This window comes from Pseudochaenichthys georgianus, chromosome 13 (assembly GCF_902827115.2).
Source record: "Pseudochaenichthys georgianus chromosome 13, fPseGeo1.2, whole genome shotgun sequence".
Classification (NCBI taxonomy): domain Eukaryota; kingdom Metazoa; phylum Chordata; class Actinopteri; order Perciformes; family Channichthyidae; genus Pseudochaenichthys; species Pseudochaenichthys georgianus.
This window is the reverse complement of record NC_047515.1, coordinates 20,652,112-20,666,830: the sequence shown is the minus strand read 5'-3', so window position 1 is coordinate 20,666,830 and position 14,719 is coordinate 20,652,112. Positions and strand designations below refer to the sequence as shown.

At 41.0% G+C, this 14,719-nt stretch overlaps 1 protein-coding gene across 9 annotated transcripts in view; it reads left to right on the top strand.

The window, feature by feature from the left end:
- Positions 1–14,719, top strand: part of ncam1b (neural cell adhesion molecule 1b) — an 81,187-nt gene that overhangs the window by 24,727 nt on the left and 41,741 nt on the right. For all 9 annotated transcript variants that reach the window (XM_071205137.1, XM_034097388.2, XM_034097390.2 and 6 more), the window contains exons 2-3: positions 12,369–12,443; positions 13,685–13,891. In XM_071205137.1, the coding sequence (XP_071061238.1) occupies positions 12,369–12,443; positions 13,685–13,891 (282 nt within the window). The remainder of the gene's footprint in view (positions 1–12,368; positions 12,444–13,684; positions 13,892–14,719) is intronic.

The following is a 14,719-nucleotide window of genomic DNA, read 5'->3' as shown; positions in this document are numbered from 1 at the left end:
AAAGAGTGTTGTTTTGTGACAGTCTGTGGTGATTCATTGCAAAATATGTTAACATTTCAGTCATTGTTCATGCCACACAGACTCCCTATTCTTGTATGGGTTCCTCACAACATTCAAGCCCAAAATAAAAACAATTATTTGCAATGTGCCCAGAATGCAGCCAAGAGTCTTTCCATCTCACTGATTATGCATGTCTTTTTTAGACATTGTGACAGACTGCTCTCTCTCAGTCCTTGCACAGGTTGGACTGCTCTACTGGAGCCCTTAGCTGAGCAAAAATTCAACTGGCATCCAGCGGTGTACTTGTTATTTTGCAGCATCACATAGCTGTTTCTCATATGTCACAACATTTTTTTTATCCAGCATTGTGGTTGTTTGGTTTTCCAGATTTATTTGTAATGGACCACAATGAATCCCTTCCCTGTGATTATCTATTTATTCTCTCCGCTGTATGTTAAGTGTCCCTGCCGGTACAATACCTTCATTTTCTTCTGGGCTTGTTTGCAGCCTTCTACATACTGACTCATTACAGGAGTACACAGCATGGCATGATGGGCCACAGACGCTCAGCCCTCCATGTCCCTGGGCTTTTGTCGTGTCGTGCACAGCTGAGGCAGATGCTGAAGGGCACTCGCACTAAATTGCCTGTATGAGGGCAAATGATGTTGGCCACTGGAGTAGAGTACACCGTAGCTCATTGAGACACAGCTTATCTCCAGGAAAGAGAGGAAGAGGAACCATTAGGGACCGGTCATTTACTCTTACATTTTGGCTTCAGTTGAAGTCATTTGGTTGATTAAAGGGTGTTTTGGCAACCCAGCGTTATATCACATAGAATGTACTGTATACGAGAGACAAATAGATAAAGAACAGCCCACAATGGCTTGTTTGTTTTTTTATGATTTGTGCTTGTCAGTAGTCCTTCGAAAAGGCACTGCCAAGTCTGGGAGAATGGAGCATTCATGTGCATCTGCATTGACTGGAAAAATATCTTCCCTAATCTGAATTCAGCTTCTGAATGTAATTTAGTTTTTCAACAGACTGAAGTGATGCATAATAATGAGTCTAGCTTTTTTGTGAATATTTATCTATACTGGAGAATAGCACAATGCAGAGACTTGCACAGTTGCTGTTATTGTTCTCTGGATTCTGGAACAATTTCAAGACCAAATACATATTATAAATTGCTTGTTTTGTCCGACCAGCACTCTAAAAATCCAAAGATATTCAGTGTATCATCATGTTTGACTGTCAGGTCAAAATGTTTTATTTTGTAAGTCCTATTTGATCTGAAGATAATGTTTCATGATTTTTTTAATCTATGCTATTTACATTTAGACCCTTTTAGGTTAAATCCCCTTGTATGGTAATTCACATCAAGCTACATTCCTTTGGCTTATGACCAAGTGATATGATATTAAATATGACATGTTTATGTTCTGTTAAGGATACTTCAATATCACAGCCAAACAGACGGCCACTATTCATCCCCAGAGAGGAGTCTGAATCATCTCCACTGTGTCGGCGCCTCGGCCTCTTATTCCAGTTGGTGCTGCCATATTATGCAACCTGTAAATATGACCATTACGTCAGTATTTCAAGGGATATTTTATACCCCCTATTCTTAACATGTAATATTCTGCTGCCACAAAAAGTCCTCATATGTGCTGACTGTGTTTGCAGTATACAGCTCTGAAAGAAATTAAGAGACCACTGCAAAATGATCTGGTTTTACTATTTATAGGTATGTATTTGAGTAAAATGATTTAATTTGTATTTCATTCTATAAATTACTGACAACATTTCACTGTGTTCGAATTTGACAGGCACTGTAGTGGAATGGCTGCCATACATGTAGAGATAAAGCTGGCAATGTCCTTGATCTCATATTCTCAAGGAACTGCGCTACTTCTAACCTCTCTGTAAACCCGCTCCACACATCCGATCACTTCTTCATTTCATTCTCTCTACCCGTTTCCAAACATAACAAACTAATCTCTTCTCATCCTGCACCTGTCCGCCGTAACCTCCGTTCCCTCTCCCCCTCTACCTTTGCCTCATCGGTGCTCTCAGCCCTCCCTTCCTCTGACTCGTTCCAACTCCTGCCTCCAAACTCTGCTGCAGAAACTCTCCTCTCTACTCTCTCATCCTCTCTGGACTCTCTCTGTCCTCTCACATCTCGGCAGGCTCGTCAGTCCCCTCCTGCTCCCTGGCTAAATGACGCACTGCGTGCTAATAGAACCGTCCTTAGGGCTGCAGAGCGGAAACGGTGGAAATCCAAACACCGCGACGACCTCCTAACCTATCAGGCTCTCCTCTCCTCTTTCTCTGCTTCGATCTCTCAGGCAAAAAGCACTTTCTTTCAAGATAAGATCCAATCTTCCTATTCCAATCCCAAAAAACTATTTTCCATCTTCTCCACCCTCTTGGACCCTCCCAACGCCCCTCCCCCCTCCTTCTGTCAAGCGACTTTGTTAACCACTTTGAAAAAAGGTTGATGATATTCGCTCTTCATTTTCTGACTCACCTTTACTCACCGCTGGGTCACCAGACCCTCCTTTCACCCACACACTGACCTCCTTTTCCCCTCTCTCTCCAAGTCAGGTTCTTACCCTCATTACCTCTGCCCGCCCTACCACCTGTCCTCTGGACCCTATCCCTTCAAACCTCCTTCAGACTATCGCTCCTGATATTCTACCGTTTCTCTCCCATTTCATCAACACTTCTCTAACTTCTGGTCACTTTCCAAACAGTCTCAAGGAGGCAAGAGTAAACCCTCTCCTAAAGAAACCCACTCTCAACCCGTCTGATGTTATAAACTACAGGCCTGTCTCTCTCCTCCCGTTCCGGTCTAAAACACTTGAACGCGCTGTCTTTAAACAACTCTCCTGTTATCTCCATCAGAACAACCTTCTGGATCCGCACCAGTCTGGTTTCAAGGCAGGTCACTCCACAGAAACTGCCCTCATTGCTGTCACTGAGGAAATGCACACTGCTAAAGCAGCCTCCCTCTCCTCTGTCCTCATCCTGTTGGACCTGTCTGCTGCATTCGACACAGTGAACCATCAGATCCTCCTTCGCACTCTCCAAGAACTTGGAGTTTCTGTTCTTGGTCCTCTCCTCTTCTCCCTGTACACAAACTCGCTCGGATCAGTCATTAGCCCGCATGGTTTTTCATACCACTGCTACGCTGACGACACCCAATTAATTCTGTCCTTTCCCCGCTCAGAGACCCAGGTCGTCGCACGCATCTCTGTTTGTTTAGCTGACATCTCTCAGTGGATGTCCGCTCATCACCTCAAGCTCAACCTTGACAAAACTGAAGTGCTTTTCCTTCCGGGAAAAGATTGTCCCACTCTTGACCTGACTATCAACATCGGCACCTCTGTTGTTTCCCCGACTCAGACTGCAAGGAATCTGGGTGTGACCCTAGATAACAACCTGTCCTTCACTGCAAACATTGCTGCTACAACCCGTTGCTGCAGATACACGCTTTACAACATCAGGAGGATACGTCCCCAGCTGACCCAGAAAGCGACGCAGGTTCTGGTCCAGGCTCTCGTCATCTCACGCCTAGACTACTGCAACTCCCTCCTGGCTGGTCTACCTGCATGTGCCATCCGACCTCTGCAGCTCATCCAGAATGCAGCGGCTCGTCTGGTCTTCAACCTTCCTACATTCTCCCACACCACGCCGCTCCTCCGCTCCCTCCACTGGCTTCCGGTAACTGCTAGAATCCACTTCAAGACAATGGTACTTGCGTACCATGCTGCGAATGGATCTGGCCCTTCCTACATCCAGGACATGGTTAAACCGTACACCCCAGCACGTGCACTCCGCTCTGCATCAACCAAACGACTCGCTGCACCCTCGCTGCAAGGGGGACCCAAGTTCCCATCAGCAAAAACACGTGGGTTTGCTATCCTGGCTACAAAATGGTGGAATGAGCTCCCCATTGACATCAGGACAGCAGAAAGCTTGCACACCTTCCGGCGCAGACTGAAAACTCATCTCTTTCGACTCCACCTCGAGCGATAGAATTACTAACAAAGAACTGCTAACAGAGCACTTATATACTAATAAAGGACTGGCTTATCTATAGCCAGTTGAGTAGCACTTGAAATACTTGGCTCTATGAAACCTGATGTACTTATATGATTCTGTTTTCTTCAAGGTTGTGTCTTCCTGGTCGAATGTACTTATTGTAAGTCGCTTTGGATAAAAGCGTCAGCTAAATGCAATGTAATGTAATGTAATACAAATGTAAAGATTCATGAAAAAGTGTTTATTAATTAATTATATAGATATAGTTAAACATTCATAATAGTGTCTTGGCGATAATCGCGATATGCGTATGCACGATATTCACATCGCGTGGACGTGCGATTTAAAAAAAAAAAATGTTTTAGGACTTGCGATATTAAGTAGGCAAATTAACTCAAGCACGTCTTGTTACAATTATTTTGCTGCTTGCTACAAAAGGAAAACTTGCGCGGCTCTCATGTCAGGGGTACTTGAGTGACTGACATGCAGGCTCTTCATGCACAGCAAACCACCAATCACAATCAAATCTCCAAATCAAACGGACCCAATCAATTCCTGTATGTTTTCATATCGCAATATATATCGCAGGGGGGGAGAAAATCGCAATGTCAATGTGCAGCCCTAATTCATAACGAATAAAACACTTGTAAAAACATATCAAAAACACAAGCCTTATTTAAAGCTGTAGTTGACACAGAAAACATATTTAAGATTTCGTTTTTTACAAGGTTAATTTGGATGGAAAGTCTCAAAATAGATGATGTTAGGAAACAGGCAGTTTCTCTGCACTAGTGGTTCCTTTTGGGTTGGCACACAACCAATTATTTTAAACCTAATGCACAGAGATTTACTGTGAGCTGCCGGTCATCTGTTGTGCAGTCTTCTCATGTTTTAAAAAGTGAAGCACAAATGAAATGCCCCAAGTGTCTACAGCCTGGTTGCACCAGAAAAGGCCTCAAATGAACTGTTGAAATGAGCTCATTAGACATCACAAGTTTCACTGAATAACATTGTGTTGTTGTATGTAGTGTTGGAGTTGTAGCTTTACTTTACCGATCAATACAAAACACTTATCCTCACGTACAAGTCCCTCCATTCCCTCGCCCCCCAGTACTTATCGGACCTCCTCCATCCCTACACCCCTTCTCGGAGTCTGCGATCCTCAGACACGGGCCTGCTCTCCATCCCCCGCTCTCGCCTCCGAACTGTTAGTGACAGGGCATTCAGTGTTGCGGCCCCCACCTTCTGGAATGCACTTCCTGCCGAGATCCGTAATGCTGCCTCCCTGGACATCTTCAAATCATCACTAAAAACACACCTGTTCACCCTGGCCTTCGGGCCCTAGCCCTTTTCTGGTCCCCCAGCTTCCTTTATTTATTTATTTGGTTTGCCCGTTGATTGTCTGTTTGTTTTGTTTGTCCACCATGTACAGCGACCTTGGGTCCCTTGAAAGGCGCTATATAAATATAATTTATTATTATTATTATTATTATTATTATTATTATTATTACTTAAACACAGTATGTGGATAACTGGCACAGATGTCGTAGCATCAGAGCACAAGCAGCCCCTCCACTGAAGGCAGTCATGGGATCAGGGAAGTTGTGCTCTGTGTTTTAACAACCTCTTCAATGTAAATAGTTGCTCCTCGGAGGCTGCACTGCTGCGTCCAATCAGAGAGCCATATGAGAGAGAGAGGGAGAGAGAGAGAGCGGTGATGTCAAAATATGGGAATAGGGGAGCTGGGAAGCACGTTTCCATAGCAACTGGTAGAAGTGAGTATAACTTTGGTTGAGAGGCATGAGCAGCAAGCAAACACTCACTTGTTCCTTAAAAGTAGTCCTGAATACAGACACTTTGGGAGCGCATTGTCCCTTTAAGACTGGGCTCTCAGTGCCGCCATTGTTCAAAATGAAATGCTTCCGAGTTAATTTATAGCAATGTGGGCGGGGATCTATTCATCGTCGATTGAGATTCAAAATGTGTACGGGTTGTGTGAACTAAACCACATGTTTGTTTTTGTTTTTTTAGGAGTTGCACAGTTCATTATTAACCTGCTAGTTAATAGTCGGTTTGGGGAAAATGTGTTTCTCAATTTCAGAGTTTTATGTTTGTGATGATGTATACATTCAATACATTGATCAGAGTACGTGAACTACAGGCAGCTTCGGAGCTAGAACATTTGGAAAAATAACATTGTGATATATTGTGAGTCAGTCTCTTTTGCAATACATACATTATGTAAACACTATAACTGAGGCAGAGGGTCTTCTGTACTGCAGACAACTCTACACATGATTTGCTTTTCCCGGCAGTTGAGCTGCATACAGGCACTTTGACATTGAAATAGTGGCATGTTCATGTTCATGAATGAGACCATGAACCATGGGTTTATGTGTGTGTGAGTGTTGGTGTGACACACATTATATCCATGTGGGCTATAAACCTAGGGGAAATTTAAAGCTTTTTCCTACAACTGTAATTCATATTTCTACCTTTTTTAAGGTCAAATCTATCTGATGAATACTTTTTTCTCTGATACATCACACATTCCAGAAACTCCTGATTTTCAGCATACTCCTGTTAACCTTGGGAAAAAGTCTAAATCTATATAATAGAAATAATTCTTGAGTCATGTATCACAGTTACTCAGTTAATTTCCAGCCCTAGTGGCTAGCATACCTTTCATTTGAATTACATATCAGATTATTTTGTTTATTTTGGATTCCAGATGGTTAAGCTAAGGTTTGTGAGTGTCAAATGTAGACATTTGGGTTCACCGTATGTGCTGTGTTGTACGCTGGCAGAATAAATAATGAGCATAATCGCACACGGCAAGTGAAGCGAGTCGCGGCTTGGGTCGAGGCTTACTACATACACCAGTCTCTCGCACCCGAGGTGTTGTTCTAAGATAACTACGGAGGCTAGAGGAAAGAGGCCAAGCTCTGCATAAATGATCATCCATAGGTTGTCCTTGCTCCTCATATCTTATCAGCCACTTCTAACATAACCGTGGAAAGGTCAGTGTATTGCCGTGGGGAACTGACATTGAAGATACAACCAAAGCTGGAAAGGATGGGTTCTGGCTATTTAAGGATCTCCAACTGCGACCACTGATTACTGTCGCCCAAGGACATCCATGTTCATCACTTTCATTCATGGAATAACCCCCTCCACCACCATCACTACACGTGCAGGCACATGTGTGCAGTTGTTTGAAGTCGCACCATGCCTCATGGCTGTACTCATGAAGACCCTTAAATAGAAATAGGTTGAACTTGTGTAAGATCCAGTCATTTGTGGTCTTAAACCACATTTCTCTTAAGTCAGTGGAACTAAATATTGTTTCTGCATCATGCTGTTGCATGCATTAAGAAGCATCAGAAAAATAAACTCGTCACTGATAATATGCTACAACTGATAGTATTTCTAGTCCATGGTATATATTTAATGAGATTTCAATATACGACTATGAACACTAAGGTTTGCTTGATGACCTACAGAGACATGAATTATTGACACTGCAAGCTGTCTCCTATAGTCACAATCAGCTTGCATCCAAATATGCATTGCCCACAGCTACAGTAAACGTTACGTCACAAACCAACTGATAATGTCACGAGAGCCACTGTTCCTGTGTTGCATTTGAATCCGCCTTGTGCATTCGTGATGTGAAATTAACCAACGACTTGATTCATTGCTTGTGTTTTCATGGTATTTCTCTGGATATTGTGGTAAAAATGAAGGCACAGCATCATTCTCTGCTCATACTGTATGTCATTGAGGACCTCATTTAGACGGATCTGCATTCTTCATCTGCGTGTTGGCAGCCGATGTTCGTGGTTCCAACCATGTTGTGCATCTATAATTGGCAGTGTTTTGAAGTCAGAAACTATTTCATCTAATTATCCTCCCCGGTTTCTTCAGTATGTATTTTTTCTTCAGGCTTAACAATTAAGTTATTGATGTGAAATGGAATCTAAAGGTGACATGTTAGAAATGTTTGTTGATGGAACATTCCTCTTTTGTGTCCATGTTACGGAAATCATTCTTTCACTGTCTTATTTTATTGTCATTCTGGTTAATTTTATTGTAATATTGGCGATTGACGGTGGATGGCTCAGATTCATTTTATTACCCTTTATTCTCTTTTTAGGCACATTTTTGGATTAAGAGTCTAAAGAGGCCATTTTTTTAATTAAATGTGAAGTTTAACTGCAGGGCGATTGCATGTTTTCCTTGAACTAGGTCACTATTTCTACTTAAATAGTTTTCTCTGAAGGTTTCTCACTCGGTCTAGCATTGAAGGCCTTAACTACTAGGAAAACGTACAAGAGGGCTGGGCATGGTACACTTATTTGTATGAAAGTTTTATAGGCCTACGGTTAGGTTGGCCAATTAGTGGTACAAAGCACCTTCAGATGCTCCCAGGGCCATCGTCCGTTCTGTTCCTTTTTAAGTCCTTGTTCCAGTTCCAGTGAATGTAATCGTCTTTTACAACTCTGAAAGTGCAGTCACTTTACAGTAGGTAAAGAGTTTGCACTCCATTGTTGGCAGTCTGCATAAATAATTGCAGCATAGGTGAACACATCTGAGAGTATACTTCACATCTTCTTAACAAATATACATCAATTGATTTTTTTATAATAATTAAAAAAGGCACAATGGGAGTAAGCAATGCGTTATGTTAGACCTCGGGATAACAGAGATACACACACACCCTTCACATTGATCGACAACATGCTAAATCAGTCAATAATTTGAAGCAACAACAGTCAAAGAATAAAAACACAATAAGTAATGGACCGACGGTTTCATCATTAATGTACTTTTCCTGTATCTGCAGTCCATGCTCCTGTAACTTCTCCTTCAATTCAGCCTTTCTTGGTTTTAAAATGAATTGATCACTGGGGATTCACATGCTAATTTAATTTCTAGGACACTGTGGCTTCTTGTAATTTGCCCCCCCCCCCCCCAGAGTTTTTGTCCTGTTAACTGGACTTGAGCTACAGTAGCTTATAGCCTCCTAAATATATGAAAAGGGAACTGTTAGTTGGAGAGCAATTACCCCGTCTTGTACATAATTATCTGCAGGAGGTGCCACAGCTCTGACTTCTATCAAAGAGGGTGATTAGTGATTGGAGTAGTTAGCTTTGGAAAACATCCAAGACTTTAAAGGTGTGTTGTTGTAGTATAAGAAAAAGAAAAACCTAGTGTATAGTAAGAGACAGGGAAGAGGGATTGTGTGATGGATATTCCCTGTGGGACCGTCATTCTTTTCAATGTCAGCTTGCTTTATGAGAATGGTTTTGCATTGTTGGTTTTAATATAGAAAATACAATCCTGTGAAGTTTACTGACAGGTTTCACAACGTGGCTCACTGCTGCCTGACTTCAGGTGATCCAGTTAGATGAACGTTTCATGACGTCTCAATGCTTAAAAGGTTTTTTCCCTGCTTGTTTAGCCAATTAGATAGGGAATATAATGTAGACTTTGTGAGTGAGGGTGAAACCTGCTAAAGCAATGCAAAGGCCTTGCAATAAATCCCACCTTCATAAATGTCATGATGTTGCGTTTTGTTGGAAATGTTTTAGGGAAGGGCTGATTCCACTTTATGGTCATTTTGGAGGCTGCCGTTTGTGGTGCTGTTCTAACTGTGTGTGTGTGTGTGTGTGTGTGTGTGTGTGTGTGTGTGTGTGTGTGTGTGTGTGTGTGTGTGTGTGTGTGTGTGTGTGTGTGTGTGTGTGTGTGTGTGTGTGTGTGTGTGTGTGTGTGTGTGTGTGTGTGTGTGTGTGTGTGTGTGTGTGTGTGTGTGTGTGTGTGTGTGTGTGTGTGTGTGTGTGTGTGTGTGTGTGTGTGTGTGTGTGTGTGTGTGTGTGTGTGTGTGTCAGTCATTATGGCAAAGGTAGCTCTTGCGACTAGTAGGGACTCAGGTTGTTAAGAGTACTTTGCCATGTCTTCAGTAGACACATTATGTCACTGCGATTCCAACTGCACAAAGAACTGCACAAACTGCACAAACAGCCACAAAGATTACAGATGTGTTGTTGAACTCAAAATGAAGGCTAAATTCAAAGATGGGTGTTAGTATCAGCTATGTGTACAATATAAACTGGTAACTGAGTGTTTATTACATACATAGTTGCATTTTGGTAAAAAAAAAAAAAGGAAATGGTTGTAGACCATTTTCGGACAATGTGATAATGGGCTTTATTAAAAAAATGTGCTGGACTTGAACAATCATCATCACCATACTGTGCATAGGAGGTGCCTGTTTATTTGACTACTTGAATACAACCCACACGTATTTCCTTAATCCAATACAAAATTACCATACCATTGTTTTAGTAAGCAGTTCATTTGAGAACAAATATTAATTGACGCCTGGTTTTTCATGTTCTTTCACTATATCAAACCCTACTGAAAAAAATGAAACAAATTGACGTATTTAAGAATAATCCAACCGAATAGCTGTCATGCCAATAAAAGAGCTTTTGTTAAATTGACAAAAATGAGGATAATCTGACAGCAGACAGTGCAAACGACAGTCATTTAAAAAGCCTGCATTCAGTGTCTACCGAACACTGCTGCTCTGATTGGATGAGGATCATACCCTTTGCTAGAGGTGTCAGAGAGGAGGATGCTGAGGAAACTGCTCAGCATCATAGACAATAACTCTCACCCCATGCATGCCACTCTGGAGGCATATCAGAGCACCTTTAGCAGTAGACTGCGAGCACCGAGGAGCACCACAGAACGCCACAGGAGGTCTTTTCTTCCTGTGGCCATCAAACTTTATAACTCCTCCTCCTTCGTCCTTCCGTTAATGTCATAATCTCATAACATTTGCAGTTTTTATATTTAATATTCAACCTAATTGTATTTAGTACGATGAGAAATTAGCAATTATTATTATTAGTTGTTTTTGGTATTTGATATTTAGTATTTTACTTGAATGTGCAATATGACTTGTCACCAATGACTTGTCACTGTCACAAGCTGCTACCTATTCTCTACTGGGGCACTGTAATACATTATTTTAAAACTTTGTATATAGTATATTGAGCTATTGTATATTGCATACTTTTATTAAGATGTATCTGTATCATCTGTATTGTAATTTTGGAGCAGTCTGGCAAAAAGAATGTCCTTCGGGATTAATAAAGTTCTATCTAATCAAATTTGTGGGCCATATTCCATTATACTTTTATAATTGGCTGAGGGCCGATTAAAAATGGTCCGCGAGTCGGATTTGGCCCCCGGGCCATAGTTTCCTTAATTTGAGCTCTGCAATAATATTTTCTTTGCCATTTCTAACTAGCTGTGGTCACTCTGGCTGATTAAGTTTGATGTGTTTTGGGCTCATTTAGTCACACTTCTTAGTCACACCACAGGAATCCTTGACTGCTGATTCTGCAGGAAACAAGTGAAGCTTTGTTCTGGCTAAGCACAGAGATGTTTCAGGCATTACTTATTTGTCACAAATCTGTCTTTTCCTTCCGGTCCTTTACGAAGTGAAGGCTCTGGGAGGCATGCTGCGTTTATTTTGTTGGACAGAAAGCATGATTTCTAAGAGTTTTTTAAGCATCTTAAATGTTTTTTCTCTCATGTACATTGGCAGCACAGCACTGGTTCGTACCCACTGCTGAGTGTTGACTGAATAATTGCAGTGCTGGCTGGATGTTATTCTCTCTAAAGGACAGGAACACTGCAGGCTAAAAAGGAACAGGAAATATTGGGTTTTTTTTCTGGTAATATTGCTGCTGGTGCTAAAACTAACCAGGTCTATTTTCTTGATGTGCATGCTTTGCTTTCCACTGGCTCCAAGCACCTGCTGCCTTTTCCCAAATGTAGTTTAAAAGATGTGATCCTGATTTTTGGGCTTCCTGTAGGGAATTAATCACAGCTTGATTCTTCAATTTCCTCTAATCTGCTGATTGTCGGTTTAAAGTTTGACATTTACTACTTGTACCAACTGTTCACTTTAAATGAAATATTTCATACCAAAATAAATTCAACAACATTTGACTCACAGCAGTCTCTAGCTGGTGTAATATAATCAAATACGAATACAAATCAGCTTGTTACTGTGAGGAGTAAATATATATAATGACACTCCAAGTGTTAGGCCAACATAATACTCTTATCGGTAATTGGCTGATCGTATAGGAAATGAAACTGCTCTTGTAGCACTGATCGCATGCAGGTAGCTAATTCCTTCCTTGCCTTTCAATGGCACACTGTAATAATGTCTATACTGTATTTCGTGCTTCATTTATTGTGTTGCTAATTAAGTGTCTGATTTTGTGTTTTCTCGTTTAAAGTTTCACTGGAAGTGCAGATCGTACCGACTCATGGAGAGATTAGTCTCGGAGAGTCCAAGTTCTTCATGTGTGAAGGTAAGTTCACTAAACCCTCAAACGGTAAACACACACCTGCATCCAACATGTCACATTTTACATACATCATACATATTCTAAAGATACTGTAGAGCTTACAGTGATAGAAGAAAAGAAGAGGAAAGCATGCAAAATGCCAAAAGGCAAATGTGTTTTTCTTTTGTTTATAATCTTATTTAATAAAAAAGTTTCTTCATATTTCAAATGAATTTTTCTTGAACAAAAACAGTTGTCCTACTTTGTATATTTGCAACATAGATAACTGTTACTTGGACAAAAATACAAATAATTAAACATGAAGTACAAGTACTTAACATTTCCAAGCACTAGTATTATTATTGTATAAACATATTACAAAGCCATATTAAAAAAATCATTTGTACATCCTGATTATTAAGGATACTAGGATAAGTGGTGTGCGTATTGCAATTACCACAGACAGCATGGTTTATCCACAGATCTGTGACCATATTTTAAACTTTATAGTGTCTGCTCAGTCGCGATTCAGCAGACAGTCTCGCCCTCACATCCCCCAGGACCCGTTAGAGGTACAGCGTCCGTGCCAGAGCAGGTCTCTAAATTGGAGAAAATAATTCCTCTTTGGGGGCTGAATGGATGATTTATATGTTAATGTGGATTGGATGGCCTCAGAGCCAATCGCCACATCTCTAGCATACATGTTATTAATCTTTATAAATGATCCCCCTTATTTACATGAGACCCCCTACCTTCCCCGAACGTCCCGTCTACCGAGCTTCTGGGATAATGGTAAGGTGAGGCAGCTGCAAATAGCCCAAAGATGAATATTGAAAGAGAATATCTACCCCAGCAACAGCCTGTTCATCTCGCTGCCGTCTGCCCAGCCATACAGACGTTTTCTCTGCTTAACCACCACACTATAGAGCAGCTTTTTGTTCTCAAGCTGTTAGACTGCCCAACTCAAAAACAAGTTTTACTTAAGTAGAAAAAGGGAATACCGCTGCACATTCTTGTGTTACAATTACCACAAATTAACCTTGATATCTTGCTAATATTGTGCGTTTCCTTTCGTCCTCACCATCTGGTCAAGGCAAAAAATGGATGTATGGTTTTTTATTTATTTGACTTTTATGTTTATAAAGAGCTAAAAACACATGTTTGAGTCCATGCAGGAGCATACACAACAATATACAGTCAGTGGGCACTGCTGACCTTCTGATGTTAGATAACAGTTTTATAACTTCTCCTCACTGTGCTCTCAGTCGAAGGCTTCGCCAGGCACATAGAATGGTTCGGACCAAATGGGGACAGGATAGAGCCGAACAGACCAGACGTAACTGTGAGCCGTAACGATGAGTCATCCACTCTCACACTCTACAAAGCTGGGACTGAACATGCAGGGACATACAAGTGTGTCGCTACCAACGGAGACAAGCAGGCAGAGGCAACTGTTAAAGTGAAAATCTTCCGTAAGTATTTTCCTCACCGTATGTCCTCAACAAATTATTGAGTGGCAAGAACACAGAAGAAGAAAAAAGCCCTGTCTATTGAACTCGTAGTATTTTATTGACTGCTCAAGGGCAGCACATTACTCTTTCTCTTTTCAAGTGAGGGGGGATTTTTCATCAGTTCAATAAACGGTCGGAAGACCATTAGAGGGCTGCTTAATGATCCTGTCTGTTGTGCAGCTCTTGTGAGTAATGGCTTTTATTTGCCATGAATGCCAAGCATCAGCAAATGTCTATAAGAGATGAAATCCTTTGCCAAACACAACTTTTCCTGTTATTTCATTTTCTTATTTTAGGCTTATTATTACAAGTGGTCAGCCATGTGGATACTGCATATTACAATCAATATACAGTCTATTGCAAAATAAGATTGCAGTTTCAGTTTGTAATTTACATTTTTCTTGGCTCAGTAAATGTGAATTGAAAAATAGGTTTTTAAGAAGGAATAGTTTTTCTTTTAGATTTAAGCACTTCAAACGGAAACTTGAGAAATCAAACCCTAACACATTTAAAATAATCAATATACTGATATCTTCAGAGCAGATACTGTATACAACTTATGCCACCTCTGGAAGCATGGCAGCAGTTTGAAGATGCACTTTTTTCATATAGCTACTGTTTTTTGGGTCTGATTTTGTTAACGTGTCGCTCACGTGAACTGTACACTGGCTGAGAAAGTTTTGATGTGTTGAGTTTTGATGAGATACTGTAGCTTTAAAGATACTGTAGCTAGAGTATCTTTAATGAGATACTCTGGCTTATAGTCGGGAGGCTTATCGTTATTCTGTA